This window comes from Octopus bimaculoides, chromosome 1 (genome assembly GCF_046866305.1).
Source record: "Octopus bimaculoides isolate indiv1 chromosome 1, ASM4686630v1, whole genome shotgun sequence".
NCBI lineage: Eukaryota > Metazoa > Mollusca > Cephalopoda > Octopoda > Octopodidae > Octopus > Octopus bimaculoides.
The window spans coordinates 21,381,662-21,403,434 of NC_142928.1; the positions used below are offsets into that span (position 1 = coordinate 21,381,662).

Consider the following 21,773-nt stretch of genomic DNA (forward strand, 5'->3'; position numbering starts at 1 on the left):
AATACATGAAACTGAATGAGATTAAGAACCACCTCTAACAATATTATTTCAAGAAGTCAGAAACTTACCAATTGTCATATCTTTGTTTTCCAAAGAAACAACAGAAGCAAGACTAAAAGATAGCCCTCTTCCTGATGTCATATTCTGTGTTGGTAAGAAATGAAATCAACAACCAATATTCTTTTCCAAACTAGGCACAAGGCTCGAAATTTTGGGGGAAGGGACCGGTTGATTAGATCAACCCCCAGTATGCAACTGATAATTAATTTACTGACCGTGAAAAGATGAAAGGCAAAGTTGACCTTGGCGGAATTTGAACTCAGAACGTAAAGACAGATGAAATACTGCTAAGCATTTTACCCGGCGTGCTAACGATTCTGCCAGCTTGCCACCTTAAATCAACAACCAATCAATTTTAATCAAATTAAAAATTAACCCACATGTTTGTGGCAGCAGTTGGAGACTATCATCTCAGTTCAACTCCCAATGCAGTTATTGCCAAGACTGATAAATACTTGTACTGTATTAGTTTCAAATTTTGGTAAAAGGCCAGTAATTTTTGAGGGATGAAGTTAGTGGATTACATCGATCCTAGTGCTCAACTGGCATTATTTTATTGAAGAATGAAAGCAAAGTTGATTTTAGCAGCATTTGAACTCAACATAAAAATGGATGAAGTGCCACTAAGCATTTTGCCAAGGATGCAAACGATTCCGCTGGCTATCCACTTTAATTACTTGTAATATATTAGAATTAACTTAAGTAACAATATCTATTCCTCTATTATCAGGCAATAATGGAAACAACTTTGTACTGTCAACCTGCCTTTTAAGATTATCAATAACTCTAAGACATATCATATAATGATATAAGTGATTAGAGAGCGAGGAGGATAAATGAATGGGAGATAAGAGGAAGAGGGGGAGAAACAGTTAATTAGCTTTTATAGATAATCATTATTTAATGTAGTTAAGATAGTGTTTGAAGATTACACTGCAAACAAAGAGAACAGAAGTTAAAAATTAAAAAGAAAAAATGGTTATACAAAGGTATGTTATAATTATACAAGAATTGCTTTGCTTACCATGGCTACTGAGTACAAGGTCTGATCTTGTTAAAGGGCCAGATCGCTTTTTACTGGGTCCACGAACAAATTCGCGTTTGTAGCGAGGATTCACAACAGGGATGCACAGAAAGTCAAAACTGGAAGATACAAATATGTAAAATGAGGGGAGCTATTTTGATTGTCAATTGTATTTTAAATGAAATTATTAAATAATATATCATCATCATCACCATCACCGTCATCCAGAATTTTTGACACTGTTTTGTATTTTTTCTAACATTTGTCTTCAACTTCCAGAAACATTTTGAAACCATGTAATGCTTTTAACAGAGATCTACTTGTTGTGCTAGTTGAGGTATTTCACTTTAGCATCAGAAATAAATGTTGCAATGTAGTCAGTTTTAACTTGCCTTTGTATTTTATTATTGATATTCATCCTGACTCATATTAATCAGAAGACATAACATTATCAGGGCTTTAAATATATATACATATTTATTGAAGCTGAAAGGACTTACAAGCTGTTAGAGTTTCTTGTAACAGATCATCACACAGTAATGCTTATTTACAATAATGCAATGGTTTATGAAGTATTTATAAGTATTCATGATTACCAACTTATTAAATAAGCATTTAAAGCTGATTGGGTAGGAAATTAATTTTCAAAATAATGAGAATCTGTAGGATCATCATCATTGTTTAATGTCCGTTTTCCATGCTGGCATGGGTTGGATGGTTCGACTGGGGTCTGGGAAGCCAGGAGGCTGCACCAGCCTCCAATCTGATCTGGTAGTGTTTCTATAGCTGGATGCCCTTCCTAACGCCAACCACTCCGAGAGTGTAGTGGGTGCTTTTTTACGTGCCACCAGCACAGGGCCAGAGGGGACTGGCATCGATCATGATTGGATGGTGCTTTTTACGTGCCATCGGCTCAGGAGCCAGTCAAGGTGGTGCTGGCATTGGTCACGTTTGGATGGTGCTTTTTATGTGCCACCGGCACAGGAGCCAGTCTGTAAAGGAAAAATATATAAACACTGAGACAAGTTGAATTAAAATTAAAAACTGGATAGTGTAAATCAACTATACTCATAGAAACTGGTATTAAAACAACTACAGAGAATGAGAAAGATTTTATCAGAAATAAGCAGTTACAAGTGATCAAACTGAGAAGGAAAATAAAGATTAAGATTAAAATTTATATAAGGGCAAATGAGTGTCACTGATACATAAAAAGAATAAAGACATCACAGAATGGATCCTTTAGTCTTGTCAGGGATAAGACAACCTTCTCAGTGCTATTGCAATCATAGTAATAACATGCACCCAGTGCACTCTGTAAAATGGTTGTCAAATGAAAGGAGACAATGTAGAGTAGAGAGGCCAAGGACATAACCTCTCCAGTGCTGGTGCTACAATAAAATGCACCCAATACACTTTGTAAAGTGGTTGACGTTAGGAAAGACATCCAGCAGTAGGAAACTGGTCAAAAATGAAATGAATGACTGAGATGTGGTCCCTGATTTATCTAGGGTAGCAGTAACTCGAAATAAGAACTGACAATCTGTGAAGATCTGTCGGTATGGAGAAGCAAATGTAAAATGATGATATGAAGGTGGATGGCACAGAAAAGAGTATTATGTTAAGAAAAAAAGGTCCAAGACAAAGGGGTGACCACACAATAAAGAGAACAGATGAGGTAGTAGCATTGATTGGGGTGATATCTCTGAATCAGCTCCATATGTGTGGGAGGAATAAGTAGGATCAGAGATGACATAACCATGAAATTGCAAGAAGTCAAACATAACACGAGAACCTATAGAAAGAACTAAATATAAAGAAACCCCAGGTTAAATATTCCTCTCAGCTTAGATGTTGAATATAACCAGATCAATTGCTTACATTCAGAGTTGCTACAATTCAAAATAAAATTGCTTATTTATCTTTATCCCATATTTACAGAGATATACCACAACCAGACTCGTGTATCTCAACAATAGCAACTAAAACTGAAGGCATAGCAATGAGTGAGCCATCTTTTATCAAATGCGTTCAAGCTTTAACTATTAACTTGTAGCTTTACAAGACTGTAATTAATTTAATTACAACTATTTAGGAGAGACACCTGAATATAACCTAGGTGTTCTAAGTAATTGTACATTCCTGTTATATTTCCCAGCTTGTCACCTGGTAAAGTAGAAATTGCTCTCATATTTAATAACTGCCCCACTGAAATTCACATTGAAACATCATGGTGATACCCCACCATATCCACAGAAACTACAGATGGCAGTTACTAAAAGACTTTTAAAAACTGTGTAAGTTATGTCTGAGGAGACTAAAAGTTGAGTAACTGATATTAGACAGACATTAAGAATAACAATTTGAAGCAAAAAAAAGAACAATGGCCCATTATAATTTCTCATGAGCCACTAATATTCAGATGATGTATAATGTTTCATATTTGAGGAGCAGGCATGGGGTATGTAGTTAAGAAGCTTAGTTCCCAACTATGTGGTCTTGGGTTTTTTGGTTTCAGTTCCACTGTATGACACTTTGGGCAAGTATCTTTTACAATAGCCCTATGCCAACCAAATCTTGCGAGTGGATTTGGTAGGTGGTAACTGAAAGAAGCTCATGTATATATGTGTGTGCATGCATGTATGCATACATGCATGTATGTATGCATGATTACATGTATGTATGTATGTATGTATGTATGTGTGATGATTGTAAATGAGCAGCATCATTATACAAGCAATATCATTTGTTTCCAGTCTTCTGTGAAAAACATGTCAGGGCATGGGAGATATTACCTTGCTTGGAAACAAGTGAGGGTTAGAGACAAGTAAGGGCATTTGACCAAAGGAAATCTGCCTTAACAAATTCCATCTAACCCATGCAAGTATAGAAAACCAAATGTTAAATGATGATGATGATGATGATTTATAAAAGTAGTTTAAGAATGGAATGTATAAGAGAAATATTGTTCAAGATAAGGAACTCTATTGCTATAGGAAATCAAACAAATTAGTAAAAGAACTGCTGTGATAGTAATGGTAGATCACAGTAATTCCAACAGTTGTATTACAACTAGAGAAATTATTATTGATACAGATGAGGCTCTTTATATTCATCATGAATGAGAGGAATAATAATCCTTTCTACTACAGGGCACAAGATCTGAAATTTGGGTGGGAGGGGTAGTCAATTTTATTGACCCCAGTATTTGACTGGTACTTATTTTATCACTCCCGAAAGGATGAAAAGCAAAGTCAACCTCAGTAGAATTTGAACTCTGAACATATAGACAGACGAAATGTCACTAAGCATTTTGTCCAGCATGCTAATGATTCTGCAAGCTCACTGCCTTAATGGTAGGAATAATAACAATAATAATAACCCTTTCTACTAAAGGCACAAGGCCTGAAGTTTTGGGGGAGGAGACTAGTCAATTACATTGACCCCAGTGTTTCACTGGTACTTAATTTATTGACCATGAAAAGATGAAAGGCAAAGTTGACCTCGGCAGAATTTGAACTCAGAACATCAAGGCAGATAAAATGCTCTTTAGAGCTGAAATTGACTTGCAAGCCTTTCACACACTACACATGTCAAATCACCAAGTTTAGGAGTAAAGATGTTGTATACAGTTGATCTTTTATATGAACAAAGATGGTTGACAGACCCAACTTTAAAATGGAGTACATGGTCACCTGTTTCACATCTCCAACACCTTGTGCACTTCACTTTGCACATACATTACATACATTGCTAAGATCACATTTGCAGGTGATGAAAAAGTCAATCATGTGAGCATTCTTAGATCTTGTTAAACTGTAGCATATTAAGCCAGCTATCAGATAAACTGGACACAATCTGAGTTAAGAAGTTGACTATCAGTGTTGTAGGAGCATGTACTTTGGGTGTGCCAGGTGAATACTTCACACTTACCGGAGGTAGTAAAATCATTATAAATATTAAGTTCACTCAATAGTCATGTATTACTAATTTTTCTATTATCACTTTTTCCATACATACAGGCTTGTCTTTCAGGTGCTGGTGCCACATAAAAAGTATCTGTGCTGATGCTGCATAAATGCACTTATGGGCGACCAAGTTAGTAGTGGGGGTGGGTGCGCTGAAAGTGTAGCTACTAGAATAAGAATAGCCTGGGCAAAGTTTAGAGAGCTCTTACCCCTGCTGGCGACAAAGGGACTCTCACTCAGAGTAAAAGGCAGACTGTATGACGCATGCGTACGAACAACCATGCTACATGGCAGTGAAACATGGGCTGTAACTGCTGAGGACATGCGTAAGCTCGCAAGGAATGAAGCCAGTATGCTCCGTTGGATGTGTAATGTCAATGTGAATACCCGTCAGAGTGTAAGTATCTTGAGAGAAAAGCTGAACATTAGAAGCATCAGTTGTGGCGTGCAAGAGAGACGATTGCGCTGGTATGGACATGTGGTGAGAATGGATGAGGATAGCTGCGTGAAAAAGTGCCACACCCTAACAGTTGAGGGAACCTGTGGAAGAGGTAGGCCCAGGAAGACCTGGGCTGAGGTGGTGAGGCAAGACCTTCGTACATTGGGCCTCACCGAGGCGATGACTACTGACCGAGACCTTTGGAAATGTGCTGTGCGTGAGAAGACCCGGCAAGCCATGTAAGATCGTTGCCAGTGCCCCTGGACTGGTTCTTGTGCGGGTGGCACATGAGATGCACCATTTTGAGCGTGGCCGTTGCCAGTACCGCCTGACTGGCTCCCGTAGGATTTTCGAGCGAGATCGTTGCCAGTGCCCCTGGACTGGCTTGTGCGGGTGGCACATAAAAGACACCATTTCGAGCGTGGCCGTTTTCGTGCGGATGACACGTAAAAGCACCCACTACACTCTCTGAGTGGTTGGCGTTAGGAAGGGCATCCAGCTGTAGAAACTCTGCCAAATCAGACTGGAGCCTGGTGTTGCCATCCGGTTTCACCAGTCCTCAGTCAAATCGTCCAACCCATGCTAGCATGGAAAGCGGACGTTAAACGATGATGATGATGATGACAGTGGCACATAAAAAACACCCAGCACACTGTTAAGTGGTTGGCTTAGGAAGGGCAACCAGCCATAGAAATCATGCCACAGCAGACAATTGGAGTCTGGACAGCTACCAGCAGCATGTCAAACTATCCAACCCATGCTAGAATGGAAAACAGACATTAAATGATGAAGATGATGATGATGAAATATTGTGACAGCTGTTCTGATACAACACTACACACCTCACAATTAGTTGTATCATGATATGTACTGGGCAGATAGCAAAATAATGGGAGAGTGACAAAAATGAGGACTGTAAGTGACATTTCACCAATTTTACCAGTACACATCCTCTTTATTATTTGCTTCTACACCTCTCCCTAAGAATTATGCACCCTCCTCAACTAACTAACATCTTAATTCACCTACTATTCTTATTCATTCTTCCCTCACCTCTCCAATTCTTTCAGTTTATATTAGTCTATTATATAAGACTCATATTTGCTTCCCCATTCCTCTTTAATAAATACTATGAAAGAAGTTGCATATATAATATCTGAAAACATTTCTTTTTGAATAATATATTATTCAAAAGTTTAGCATAGTAATATTGTGCACGCTGTGACTATAAACACCATTCACAACAAAATATGGCTAGGGCTGCCTTGCAATTTTCATAGGTATTTTAGTGATTAAGCATCCTTTAGCCATTATTTTACATCATTACTTCAAGGAAGAGTAATAATTTAAAGAAGACACATGTGATCTTCTGAATAAACCAGAAACTGGAACTTAAAGAAAGAGATTGGCATATTTACGGTGAGAGTTTGTGAAGATTATAATGTTAAAAAATAAAGTTTTAGACATACACAAGGTAAAAGACAAACTCATTACATTTTCCTTTAAATATAATGTTGATGCAAATTCTGAATCATCTGTTGGGACAAGGAAGTGTATGAATGTTACAAAGGATATCTTGGCGAGGCAATGATGTAATGAGTTATCCATCAATAATCCTGAGGTAACAATATCCATGATGGAGAAATTCAGTTCTACTGCCAAACTAACTAGACATATGGGTATTGAGAACGTCAAAGTAAGTGACAGGTGGTTATTATGATTTAGAAGTTGCTATGGAATGGGTAACAAAGTGACCTATGGTGAATCAGGAAGTGCATTGTTTAAGGAGATCAAACCATTCAGGAACATGCTAAACAACGTAATTAAATATGAAGGGTACTAATCTCTCAAAGTAGAAGTGTGATGAAACTGGATTATATTGAAGTTGGCTACCTTGGAATAACTAAGCTCTTAAGAATAAAGACTCCACACCTGAACATCAATGAAATAAGAAATGTTTTTGAGGAATGGTGTTGCGTGAATGCAGACAGTCTGTACTATCTATAATTAGTGGCAAGAAAGGGGTAAATCAGCATATCCACGTTATCATTCCAAAAATTGATGTTGAAGATGCAAATCTTTAATGACTGGTTTTTCTTGCACTTCCCTGCATGTGTAAATACCAGAAAGTTTTCCTCAAACTTTCTATTAATGAGATGAAGGCACTACTAATTTCAGGCATTGCACCTACTCAGCAGGTGGTCACCAAATTCTTTGTAAAGCTAGTGAAGTATAGTATATGTTCTTACCACCCAATGTTATTGTCACAATCCAGTCAATGAATCAAGGAATAATTGTAGCCTGTGATAGACAAAAATATTAAGATGAAGTTCTTGTTATCACCATTATTTAACATCAGTCTTCCATGCTGGTATGGGTTGAACTGTTTGACAGGGCTGCATCAAGCTCCAATATCAGCTGGATGCCCTTTCTAATACCAACCATTTTACAGTGTGTAGTGAATGTTTTTTTTTTTTGTGCTACTCACACTAGTGAGGTTGCCAACTAACTTGCAAGACAGAAGAAAAATATGAAAAACTCCCCTTGATTAAGTGGAGGGAGTATTTGAGAAGGGGAGGTAGCTTAATGTTAGGTGTTGAGAGGGTGAAGCATGATAGAGGGACAAGTACAGGTGTCTTGTTTAAAGGGGGTAAGATAATCTAATACACAAATTGCAACCTCACAACATTGGAAACTAATTTCGAAGGATTTGAAGCAAGGGTGGTGAAACAGTTGTCAGAGAAGATGACATCAGAAAACACAGAGTGACACTGAATTCCAAGTGTTAACGGAAGAGAACATAGTGAAATTCTTATTGGTGACAACAGAGATAGCGACAATGATGAAGACTTATGGCTCAAGAAACTCATACTCTGTTACACAAGAATCCTTTAAAAATATCATTTTGTACATAAACTTTTCAACAGAATCTGATGTTCAGTAATATTATAAACACCTTAGAGTATTAACCCTTTAACGTTCAGGTTACTCTGTTAAGTGTAATGTTTGTTCAATTGCTTTGAACTAATCATGATTTATCTCTTAGCTATACGATTTTGATGATTGCTTATTGCTTATTTTTAGATTGACATTGTAGAGTAGGTGTGAAAGGTTGGATATGGCCAGTGTGACCATAAAAAGGTAGACTATTTGGCCAGTTTAAATGCTAAAGGGTTAACGGGACTCATAAATCAGAAGCTGTATCAAATGGTTATCAAGAGAGATCTTGACACATTCTTCAGACCAATTCAGCCCAACGTTGCAGGTAATATTGATGATTTAGTTCCTCCTTGGTCACTTCAGACTTCTATAAATGGGAGGCAATGATATCAGGAACATCAGCACTCCATTAATTCATAAGTTATCACCTTTACCTTTATCAATCTCATTTGCCAACTACCATAGGTAAATGAAATTAGTAGTTAATGGTATAAATTTTCAAAATTTTTACTTATTGTAAAGCTAAATAATTTTATATACAATATATATTGATGTGTAAGGGTGACGAGCTGGCAGAATCGTTAGCACACCAGGCAAAAAGCTTAGCGTATTTCATCTGCCATTATGTCTTTCATCCTCAGGGTCAATTAAATAAGTACTAGTTATGCACTGAGGGGGGGGGGGTCGATGTAATTGACTTAATCCCATTGTCTGTCCTTGTTTGTCCCCTCTATGTTTAGCCTCCTGTGGACAATAAAGAAATAAATATATATTTATGTGTTTTGTACACTTATATGATGCATACAATATTTTCTCTAATTTTGTTACTGTTTATCATATTCAGCATACAGTGTATATATTTCCAATATATACACTATATCTTTTAGTTGTTTCAGTCATTGGACTGTGGCCAGCTGGGGCACCACATTGAAAGGTTGAACAAATTGACCCAATACTATTTTTTAAACCTGGTACTTTTAACAAACAGCTAAGTTATAGGAATGCAAACAATCAATCTTGTTGTCAAGCAGTAGTAGGGGACAAACACATACATAGATACACACAAACATGTATATATCTTTTATCCTTTACTTGTTTCAGCCATCAGACTGCAGCCATGCTGGGGCACTGCCTTGAATTTTTAGTCTAATGAATCAAGCTCAGTACTTAATTTTTAAGCCTGGTACTTATTCTATCGGTCTCTTTTGCCAAACTGCTAAGTTACAAGGACATAAACACACCAACACCAGTTCTCAAATGGTAATGGGGACACAAACACAAAGACACACACACACATAAATATATGATGAGTATCTTTCAGTTTCTGTCTACCAAATCCACTCACACAGTTTTGGTTGGCCTGAGGCTTGGTAGAAGACACTCACCCAAAGTGCAGTGGGACACACACATACATAGAAACCATGCCACAAGAGACCACTGGAGTCTGGACAGCTCCTGTCAAACAATCCAACCCACGCCAGCATGGAAAACGGACATTAAATGATGACGATGATGATACACATACACACACACAACAGGTTTCTTTCAGTTTCCATCTACCAAATCCACTCTCAAGCCTTTGGTTAGCCTGGGGCTATAGCTGAAGACACTTGCTCAAGGTGCCTCACAGTGGGACTGAACCTGGAACCATGCAGTAAGTAAACTTCTTACCACAGCCATGCACGCACCTAAAATGTATCAGATTCTACTCAGACTTGAACTCTGATTGCTGGATTTGTAATATACAAATATAATATATCAATTAACTCAGACAACTGGCTAAAATGAACACCCTTTCCCTTATCAGTATAGTTAGATGAGGGTTTACTGCATGTGTGTGAGTGTACCTTCCAGAATACCTTTCCTAGTTTTGGAACTTGAAAAATTTTTTTTCAATTACTCATTATTCTCAGCATTCATTGGTCTAGGGAGTGAAGTAGGAATTCCTAGAGAATCACTATATATATATATATATATATATATATAAAACAATATATGAGTATATGCATATATATGTACATGTATGTATATACATTCATCCACATGTACATATAGATACATAACTGGGTACATGATGTGGCAAAAGAACATGGACAAAATGGTAAACAAGGTGCAACAAACAAGCAGGCCATATAGAAACATGACAAAGATGATGACTTACTGCTCAAGAAAAAATTCTTTGCTAATATCATTTTGTATATTAACTTGTCAGTAGAAAGTGATGAAACAACAGTGGAAACTTCACATACACACATTCCAAAAAAGAAAAAAAAAAGTATTTTCTATTCCTAAAATAGTAAAATGAGCTATAGCAGAGTAGTGAAGGCACGGAACCAATAAAGATTAGAAAAAATAAAATATGCATGAAGCATTGGATGTGAGAAATATGAAAGATATGGTCATGTAGATAATAAGTTCACTTTGCAGCTACACGTTTTCAAGCTTGATCAGAGTGACACCTTGGCAGGTGCTTTCCACTAGAGCCTTGAGTGGATTAAAACCTTATGAAACCAGTTAAATCGAAACTGTGCAGAAGCCTGTCAGAGAGACTACAACTGTTCGTGGATGGTGGACTAAATCTTTCATCTGGTTTAACATCACAGCTTTGCCCTTTGATGATTCTAGTAGTGTACACACTATTACAAGCATTGAAACCAGGTCTCAGTCTGACATCTTCACACCAATCACAGAGAGTCTGAAAAGGAACATAGGCATTGCCTTTCCTCCTTTGGCTTATGCTATGGAAAAAACAAAGAGAAAGTATTTAAAATGAGTGAGAAGTAGAAACAGTTGTGCATTGATAGTGATGTGTATGGATGCTATTGTTGATCTCCAATCAGGCTTAACTGAACAGATCAATGACTGATTAAAGATGTTTTATGGTTGTTCTTGATTTTTATATATACAACACCCTACACTGCCCACCTTTTTTTTTTCTTCTTTCTTCTTTCACGTGGCAAGATAGAACTGAAGGAGTTTGGTTTTTATTTCTAGAAGTTCCATCATTGCTTCTGCTATTGTATGGAGAATAATTAGGTGGAGTAAGACGGTCGAATGAGGATTGGAAATTGAAAGAAATAAGAACCCGGTCCCACAAAAGAAAGAGGACAGCATCATTGGAAATAGAATGTGTCCATATCCGGCCTCACCGAGGCGATGACTACTGACCGAGACCTTTGGAAATGTGCTGTGCGTGAGAAGACCCGGCAAGCCAAGTAAGATCGTTGCCAGTGCCCCTGGACTGGCTCTTGTGCGGGTGGCACATAAGATGCACCATTTTGAGCGTAGCTGTTGCCAGTACCGCCTGACTGGCCTTCGTAGGATTTTCGAGCGAGATCGTTGCCAGTGCCCCTGGACTGGCTTGTGTGGGTGGCACATAAAAGACACCATTTTGAGCGTGGCCGTTGCCAGTACCGCCTGACTGGCCTTCGTGCAGGTGACACGTAAAAGCACCTACTACACTCTCTGAGTGGTTGGCGTTAGGAAGGGCATCCAGCTGTAGAAACTCTGCCAAATTTAGATTGGAGCCTGGTGTTGCCATCCGGTTTCACCAGTCCTCAGTCAAATCGTCCAACCCATGCTAGCATGGAAAGCGGACGTTAAACGATGATGATGATGATGATCAACAGGATGATAGATGAGTCATTTTCTGTGGAGCAATTACAGATGATACAATACTTGTTGATTGGCTACTTTACCATACATTTACTGTGGAGTGGCCACTAACAAATAATAAAATACTATGGGAATAGTCAGTTACAGTTGATAATTACACTTACTGTGGGGTGATCCTTATTTACAAGTGATAAATTACTGAACACTCACTGTAAAGTGGCCAGTTACAGACGATTAATTACCCAACACACTATCAAGAGCCCAGTTACAGAATATAAAAACTATACATTTATTGTGAGTTGGTCACTTACAGATAATAAATTACTAAAGACGTACTCTGCAGAGTGGCCACTTACAAGTAATAAATTTACATTATTTATATTTGACGGATATTTGTCCTCATCTTGTTTGTTGTTAACACAACGTTTCGGCTGATAAACCCTCCAGCCTTCGAACCTGGGTTCTCATTCCTAACATCGAAAAATACCTTAGGAATGAGAACCCAGGTTCGAAATTTCCCCAAGACACCTGATGAAGGCTGGAGGGTATATCAGCCGAAACGTTGTGTTAAACAATATGAGGACAAATATCCGTCAAATGTAAATAATGTATATAATTCCTCATCTCTTAAATATAGAACTGAATAAATTCTACACTCTTTTGTAGTGATCACGTTTATATATATGTGTGTGTGGAGAGAATGATATTGTTATATATATATATATATAGACTTAAGATAAAGTTAATCCTGTTGTGAAGTTGACTGTACAATATGACTATCAGTTTTTATAAATACAATGGATCAACAAATATTGAATTTCTATTTTAGTGAAAGATGAATCAAAGTTTCGGTTTTCTGAGATAAATTTCCAAAACCTGCTCAGTTATGTGATAGAAACCTGTTCTTTACGTTATAGACTGATAATGAAGAAGACAAATGAAGTTGAACGACAAAATCAAGCCGAAAGTTCTGGAGCTCCAAAACTACACGAAGAATGAGAAAATATCAAAGGAATTGAATTGAATTATTTATTTAAAAACAAATTTTTGAAAAATATCGTTGATTTCTAAAATATTAATATACAGAAATCAAGCTGCAATTAAAATAAAAAATTATTTAAACCTAACAGAGCAGACTATGATCAAAGACATTTCAGCCGTGACCACACCATCTCGTTTTCAGACTGTATCCCGGACCAAGTTATCTGAATGTGGGCGCCTTTTATCTTAATGCGGTGGAGTCGGTAACTTGGAAGGCTATTTTGTAATATCTACAAGGTTGAACGATCACAGAAAAGTCGGCTCGTTTAGTAAAGGTATTTAGAGATGATTAAATAAAGAAGAAAAAAAAAACATGCAACTATGAAGACAATTCTGAAACGATAATGTCACAGAAAAATGGACGAAACTAGGAAGAGGAAAGTAAGAGTTTAGGAATGCCAGGAAAATAACTGGGTACTTGTATCAATGGACTATTGAACTTACCCCGATTTGCAGGAGCTATCAAGAACAGTATTAATATCTGGACAACAATTAAAGTCCCGAGCACAAGAAACACGTGCAACCGAGTTGGCCATGATGAAGGTGGAACAAAAGTTGAGGAGGGACTAAATGTGTTAGTCAGTTAAGAGATCCGGGCACTTTGTCCTCAACCCCACCATATAGAGAGAGAGAGATAGACACGCGCTTGGTGCAGACCTTATTGGCGCTTAGTACTTTTAATATCTTGTAATTTTATTTAAGAGCCTCCTGATACATTATTCAATGCTAAATTTATCAGACATTATTAGCTATATTTCTATATCCTACATTATAGTGTCTATAATTCGTTTTCCTCGCTTCTGCCGTTTTTCCACATCACATTTAATATCGCAATTAAGAACAATTTACAGAACATTATATAACTTTAAATTTTAGTGTGTACTTCCTTATTAAAGTTTTAACCCTTTTGCTACCTAAAAGTCCGAAACTTATCTAGCTATTTATATTTGAATGGCAATATTAATGTAAATCTCGTTACTGCGTTCATAATAACACGTGAATTCAACAGATAAAACATTTTTACATGTTGAATATTGGTTGGAGTTTTAGGGTTTTTTCGAATTACCCAACATTTTTTCCCAATTATATAAGCTTCAAATTTAGTAATAACGACTCTGAACTTGAATGACTTCCAATATATTATGATTGAACATAATATCAACTTTTTGTCCGAACTTACTTGTATTTAATTGATATTTTCTAACCCTTTTTACTACTGTTGCTCTTGTCTTATTCAACTAAACTAAATTCCAGCGAAGATTTCTCTCAAAGATATGTCATTCTGTTGAGAAATTTGATACCAACTAAAGAAGCAGCCTGGAATCTTTGGCAAGGAATTTAGGCAGGAAGAGAATATTTATTATTTTCTTCCTGTAGCCCTAAATTTAGAAAAGTTCTAAAAGCAGTAAAAAAAAAGTAAAAAATTGAAAATTTATAGTAGAATTACTGCCAAGTTCTTAAAACTTTATATTACGATCCGAATTCACTAAAATTTTCTTACCGTAAAAATTTTTTTATAAGTATTTTATAGATTTTAAAAGATCTGGTTTCTGGAAATTATGATGATATAGTTTATCTTAATGCGGTGGAGTCGGTAACTTGGAAGGCTATTTTATAGTGCAATGTATTTTAAATTCAGAGGCTTATCTGGCTGTTCCCTCAAAAAAAAAACAAAAAAAACGGTGGCCTCATACCTATGCAAAAAAAATCCTCTCTTCTGTTATGTACCAAATATCATTGTCTTGCTTATTCCCATTTTATGGTTCTTGTACTTTGGTAGCTTTTCAACTTTCTGGTAGTGTTTTGATTAGAAGAGATTGAGATGTCTATCAAAGCACATAGTTTTTCCTTTTTGTTCTTGATTATATTTGGAAGATTTTTTTTTTTGGAAATGTCCATCTAGTTGGGGCTAGTAAGGGACTTGGATGGTATCTTAGATACATATTAGGATTGTATGGGAGCATCTATTTGAAGAGGGATGTAAAAGCCTTGTAAACCTGCTCAGGAGTTATCAATTGTCTGACAGGTACCCACTGGATTTTCTGAAAGTGCCAATGTAAACATAAATAAATCAGACTGGGTCATCCAGATTAAATCTGGATTAATAGTGTTTGTTAGGTAAGCAGCTAAAGATAGCATAAAATGTCTACAATTTTGGCAGGGTAAAATTTTGGTCATTAATGAGGACACACGAACAGCCTGTTCCAAGATTTTCAATTCTGAGCCTAAGGATAACCTTCAGAAATTCCAGGTCTGTGCAGCAATGGCTGTTCGCACAAGGTTTTATATAAATGCATTTGCAAAATCAATTGAGTAATTCATGTGTTGTAAAAAATGCTCATGAATTAAAACTGTGTTGAATGCCAGACTAGTTAAGATGAATAATGTCACTGTAGGGAAAAGGAGAAAAGATAAACATCCTTTTTATGAGAAATTAGTAGGAAATGAGACATTGCAAATTGACATTTCTGATATTTAAAAAAAAAACTCTAAAAAGGTAGCTCTGTACAAAAAGGCAAAGATTTAGTTGTTTCCTGTGGTCCTGACTTCTGTCAGAGAAAAGAGAGAGTGAAGTGAAACTGATTGAGAAAGACTTGGAAATTCTGATGGTGACTCACTTTATTATTGTTATGTGATTTCAGTCTATAGAAACATATTAATAGTGAATTTAATCTTTCTTTTATAGCATAATTAGTTGCTGTTCAAAATAGTTTTATTATTGGGTGAACTCATTTTGTGAATAAACATGAATTCCATCAAGGAATTCTGATTCATTCCGAACTATGAAGCCCAGTGGCAAGCAACATCCCAAAGGAATACATAAGCTTCCTATTGGTACACTCTTGGGAAACAATTTCCAAATGAATTCAGCAATTCACTGTCACTATAGTAGTGACAATTTTCCAAAAGAATACAAACACTTTCTGTCACTACACTAATGGCAAACCATTTTCAAAGAATTCAGTTATTTTCTGTCACTAAACTAGTTGCAAACAATTTCAAAGGAATGTTTACTGTGTAATAAAGTTCAATTTCCTTGAATACAGCCAAACTCATATATAAAGTGCTTGGGCTAATGCATACAGTGTCCTGTAGTTCATACAGTTACTGATGCATTCTGTATGCATATTGATCATGTAGTCCATATGGTTACTCAAGATGCTGAAGGAGACCTGACTTATCTCTCATTTCCATCCATCCTTTGTACTAAGAAAAGAAAGATAAAAGTGGGTTTTTTGTCAAGAAAGTCAACTTTCAGACCATCAGTATTAACAATCTGAACTAGAAATTCTTGAGTGTCTAACAGATGACATTATATGATGAGATATATGTTACCTGCAGTGGTTTGTGTTCTCTCAATTAAAAATAGTATTTCAATTCCTTTAACACAGTAAAACGTTTTGTTTTTAATATGGATTGGTTGACATATGTACTGCATGTAGTAGTGAAGTGTCTGATTAAAGCAACACCAACTGTACAGGTAGCTTCACATACTAACTCTGCTATGGGACAACCTGAACCAGCATTCAATGTTGTATAGATACTGAGTAGGTATCAGAGGCTTAATACATTGCAATCCATATTTGTTGATAGCCACAGAAGTTGGTCACTGAAGTAAAAAGTGCCAATTCTAATTGCTTGCTTTTAGCATGTGTGACAGCAGAGAGCCTAAATAATAGATAATTGGCTCTCTCACTTCAGTGAGATCTATTAATGCTTTCATTACTGTCTCTGCTATACCATCTGCAATTAGTATAGTCTTTGGTTGTGGAGTACAGAGATCTTACATGTCAAAAATTACCAGAAGGAAAAAGTGCCAAGTCAATATGTATGAGGTGTAACCTAGTGATCAGCATAGCAAAGGCGTTGACATGATAGCTTTGGCATGCTGACACCTCATGCAGTTCTAGGCTTGCAGATGTACATCTTGGTTAATTATGAGCCAGGTAAATCTTGAAGCAATCAATTTCTGAGTTGCCTGGACTGTTATTTGGTACATTTAGGATAGATGTGGCAATTCACATGATGTAGCATGCCAAATGTCCTGTTCACCTCTGGAGAGAAGAACTTTCTTGAAAACAAGTAAGGAAGTACCACTGAGCAGCAACTGAAGTTCCTCACCACCTTTTTGATCAGTGGCTATGCATGTGAGATCAATGGATGAGGTAATGTGTAGAGCTGACATTTCTTGCTATGAAAACATGTTGGCTGCAATATTGTTCCCATCTGAAATGTGTTTTATATCTTAAGTGAAGTGAAATATTCAAGCAAATATCTTAATTCCCTGGGAGAATATCAATCTGACTTTACTTACTGTGTAAATGGGGTTTATGGTATGTGTAGACAGTAAACTTCCTGCTTTCTAAATGTGTTGAAAATGTCTTACAGACATAACCAGTAACTCATGACCAAATACACTATCTTGTTTCAGTAGGTTTTAACTTTTGAAAAAGCAAAAAAACTCCATGTGTTCCTATATGTCTCTATGTAGGTCTTGCAACATTCCAGTGATAGTGGAGTCAGATGCATAGGCCATAAGACATATGTCAAAATCTTCAAACAGATGTGCTAACATCAAAGCTTCAGTGAAATCACACTTTTTATTCCATGCAAGGGATTATGTGTTAATACATGGGATACTACTGGAACCAGTCTGGTGATGAGTATGGTTGCTTCTCATGGAAGAAAATGTTGATAAAAGCTAATGCTACCTCAGAATCATCATAGTTGTTAAACAGTAGTTGGTGTGAAGTAGGTCAGTAACTAGTGACCTTCACTACCAATGGAGAAATGCCTTAAGCTATCATATGGTGCCTGAGAAAATTCAAACTTCTAACACCAAATCGTAACTTCAGTGCATTGATAACAACACTGTGCTTAGTTGAGTGTGTAAACAAGAGACATATGTGTTGTAATATATCAAAAAGTTACATGTTCAAATCACATCAGTGCTAGTTTGACAAGCATGTTGAACAAAATGATGTGCTGTTTAATCATGTAGGGATCTCCTAATGTAGAAAAAGAGATACTATGGATCAATTGGTCATTTAACTGTGATATGTCTAATATTTTAGACTAGCTGAAAACAAAGTTCTATACAAAGAAGATTCTGTTAGTTTCTGCAATTCTGACTTTAATCAAAGAAAAAAAGAGATAATGAACAAAGCGAAAACAACTTGCTTAAAGCTTGTAATTCTCACGGTGACTCACTGTATTAGTGTGAGACTACATCTAAAACTGGTCAGTAGAGAAAAGTTAATGAATTTACTCTTTCTTTTATAGTAGCATAATTAGTTTCTGCCCTGGGTAGTCCATTGTTGAGTCAGTTCATTTTATGAATAATCACAAATTGAGTTGAATGACGTTGTATCCAGGAATTCACTGGTTCAATTAGAATTAAGGTATCATGTGGAAAGAAATATTCTAAAGGGATACAGAAGCTAACAGTTGCCACACTAACAGCAAACCAATTTTCAAAGAAATGCAATAACTCACTCAGTCATTACACCAATAGCAAACAATTTTTCACAGAAATATGGAAGCTTGCCAAGGCTATGCCAGCAGCAAACATTTTCAAAATATGGAGAAATTCTTTCTTGTTTAAGTTATGGCATACAATTCTTAAAGAAATATTAAAGTTTGTTGCTGCTACACAAACATCTACTTTATAGTTTCATTATTATAATTATATTAAGACAGTGAGCTGGCGGAATTGTTAGCACACTGGGCAAAATGTTTAGTGCCATTTCATCTGTCTTTACGTTCTGAGTTCAAATTCTGCCGAGGTCAACTTTGCCTTTCATCCTTTCAGGGTCCATAAAATAAATACTAGTTGAGTAATGGGGTCAATGTAATCGATTATCATCATCCCCCAAATTTCAGGCCTTGTGCCTATAGTAGAAAGGATTGCTATAACTATATTAAATGCGGTGAGCTGACAGGATTGTTAGCATGCTGAGTGAAATGCTTAGCAGTATTTCATCCATTGCTACATTTTGAGTTCAAATTCCTCTGAGGTCAACTTTGCTTTTCATCCTTTCAGGGTTGATAAAATAAGTACCAATTGCACACTGGAGTCCATATCACCAACTTAATCCCTTCCCCAAAATTTCAAGTCTTGTGCCTAAAATAGAAAAGGTTATTACAATAACATTATTAGCAGTGAGCTGATAAAATCATTAGCATGCTGGACAAAACGCTTGGCTGCATTTCATCAGTCTTTACATTCTGAGTTCAAATTCTGCTGAGGCTGATTTTGTCTTTCAACCTTTTGGGGGTTGATAAATTAAGTACCAATCAAGCACTGGGACTGATGCAATCAACTAGCCCCTTCCCCCAAATTTCAGGTTTTGTGCCTATAATGGAAAGGGTTATTCTAACAACATTGAAGGTGGTGAGCTGGCAGAATAATTAGCAGCTGGACAAAATGCCTAGCAGTATTTTGTTCATCTCTACATTCTGGGTTCAAATTCTGCTGAGGCAGACCTTGCCTTTTATCCTTTTAGGGTCAAAATAAGCACCAGTTGAACATTGGGGTTGATGTAATCGACAGTTAATTTGCTCCTTTTAACAAAATTTCAGGCCTCACACTTATCGTAGAAAAACTTTTATAACAACATTAAAATGGTCAGGAAAATGGCTTTGTGATATTTGTTCTAGCTCTTAACATTCTGAATTCAAATCCCACTGAGTTCAACATTGCCTTTCATCCTTTTAAAGTCAAATACAAATAAGTACCAGTCTAGTGCTGGGGATGATAGTATTGACTTCCCCTCAAAATTTCTGGCCTTATGCCTAAACTAGAAACATAATTATAACATTATTTGAGGTGGTAAGCTTGCAGAATTGTCAGCACGCTGAGCAAAATGCTTAGTAGCATTTTGTTTGTCTTTACATTCCAAGGTCAACTTGTCTTTCATCCTTTTGGGTTAAAATAAAATACCAGCCAAGTACTGGAGGTAACAGTATCAACAAAGTACATCCTCACAAAATTGCTAGCCTTTTTACTCTTATTGCATCCTTTCATCCAATAAAATACCAGTCAATTACTGGAATCAATGTAATTGACTTTCTCCTCCTCTCAAAAACTGCTGGCCCTGTATCAAAATTTGAAACCATTATTATAACACTGTTTAAAAGGTTGTAAGCTGGAAGATGGTAAAATCATCAGAGTGCAGGGAAAAATTCTTTGCAGTATTTGTTTTGGCTCTTTATGTTTAGAATTCAAATCCTGCTGGGGCCATCTTTGCCTTTCATCCTTTTAGAGTTGATAGAATAAAGTACCAGTCAAATATTGACCAAAACCCTCCCCACAACATATCTCTAAATAAGAACTCTTTATAATAGCATAATTAAAAAGGTAATGAGCTGGCAGAATCATTAGTATTAGAAAAAATGCTTTGCAGTATTTGTACTGACTCTATGTTCTGAATTCAAATTCTGCCAGGTACAACTTTGTATTTCATCCTTTTGGGGTCAGTAAAATAAAGTACCAGTCAAGTATTGGGGGTAATGGTATCTACAAAGTACATCCTCACAAAATTCCCAGCCTTTTTTCTCTTATTGCATGTGTTTCATTTTTCAACACACTTTCAAATACATTAACTATAATTATGAACAATATTTTATTTCTTTTACTTTTGGTTATTTACATTTTGCATGTAAATTTCTTGCCATGTAACTGTATTGTTAACTAGTTTTCATTACAATTGTGTTATTTTCATTAATTTCTCCTTCAAGCTCTCTAGTGGAGGGCTGATGTAGTGAAGCCTAGAATTGAAACTTTACAGCTTTAGTGACTAGAATCAGACCACATTTAAATCAGGCAATAAGCTATAAATACTAACTAATCAACTTGCTGGAATATCATCCCATATTAGAGAATGTTCTATCATATTCCAGTAGTTATAGGGGTTATAAAGTGAAATCATGCCAGAATCAGTGCAGAGGTGATAGAGAACCTGATGTCCACAGTATACATTAGAGAAGATTCTACAGAAGATAGATGAACACAGGATTTTTGGTCCCTATGTGACCTGTATTTGAAAGAATTACTTCATCTTCAGTGCACTTCTTTCAGCATGTACCATGAACACAATATCCTCAACTCTTGCCACACAAATAAGCAGCCAATTAATCCTTAGGCCTAAACAAATCAGAGGCACAGTTCAGATGCACAGATAACAAGCTGTTCAAACAAACAAATTTCCTTAGTTGCAGCTTAGCCCTGGGTTAAGGAAATCTTTGACTATGATGGACAGAGGATTATTCCTGCCTCTCAGATGAAGCTAATCTTTTTTGTTATTAGTGTAACTAGGAACTACATTTACTTCTAGCACGCCATTATACACTACTGGCAAGCAATTATGTAAAAATTGTAATATGCTTCAGTAAAAATAAACGTTATTTAAACAACATTGGATTTAGGTTATTTATAGGACAACATACAGTCCATCGTCATACCAACATATAAAGACCCATATAACCAAAACCACAGTATAATAATTTTGTATTATTAATAAACATGACAGCTCTATGGTCATAGGTGTAATAATTAATGTAATATTAATAAATATAAATTCCTATATTATAATATTATAAGATATTATTATATTATGAATATCATTATTGTATAATTAAAATATAATTACTATATTCATCATCATCATCGTTTAACGTTCGCTAT

The 21,773-nt window shown here is 36.2% G+C and overlaps 1 protein-coding gene across 2 annotated transcripts in view; it reads right to left on the reverse strand.

Moving 5' to 3' along the window:
- The window catches only part of LOC106882157 (protein arginine N-methyltransferase 5), a 48,144-nt gene that overhangs the window by 23,860 nt on the left and 2,511 nt on the right, over nucleotides 1–21,773 (reverse strand). Inside the window, exons 1-2 of one of the 2 annotated variants that reach the window (XM_089349120.1) lie at nucleotides 13,532–13,637; nucleotides 1,085–1,203 (exon numbers count right to left, since the gene is read on the reverse strand). In XM_089349120.1, coding sequence (XP_089205246.1) covers nucleotides 1,085–1,203; nucleotides 13,532–13,623 — 211 coding nt within the window. In that variant the 5' untranslated portion in view covers nucleotides 13,624–13,637. Of the gene's footprint in view, nucleotides 1–1,084; nucleotides 1,204–13,531; nucleotides 13,638–21,773 lie in introns of those variants that run through there. The other variant, XM_089349124.1, reaches the window with a different exon arrangement.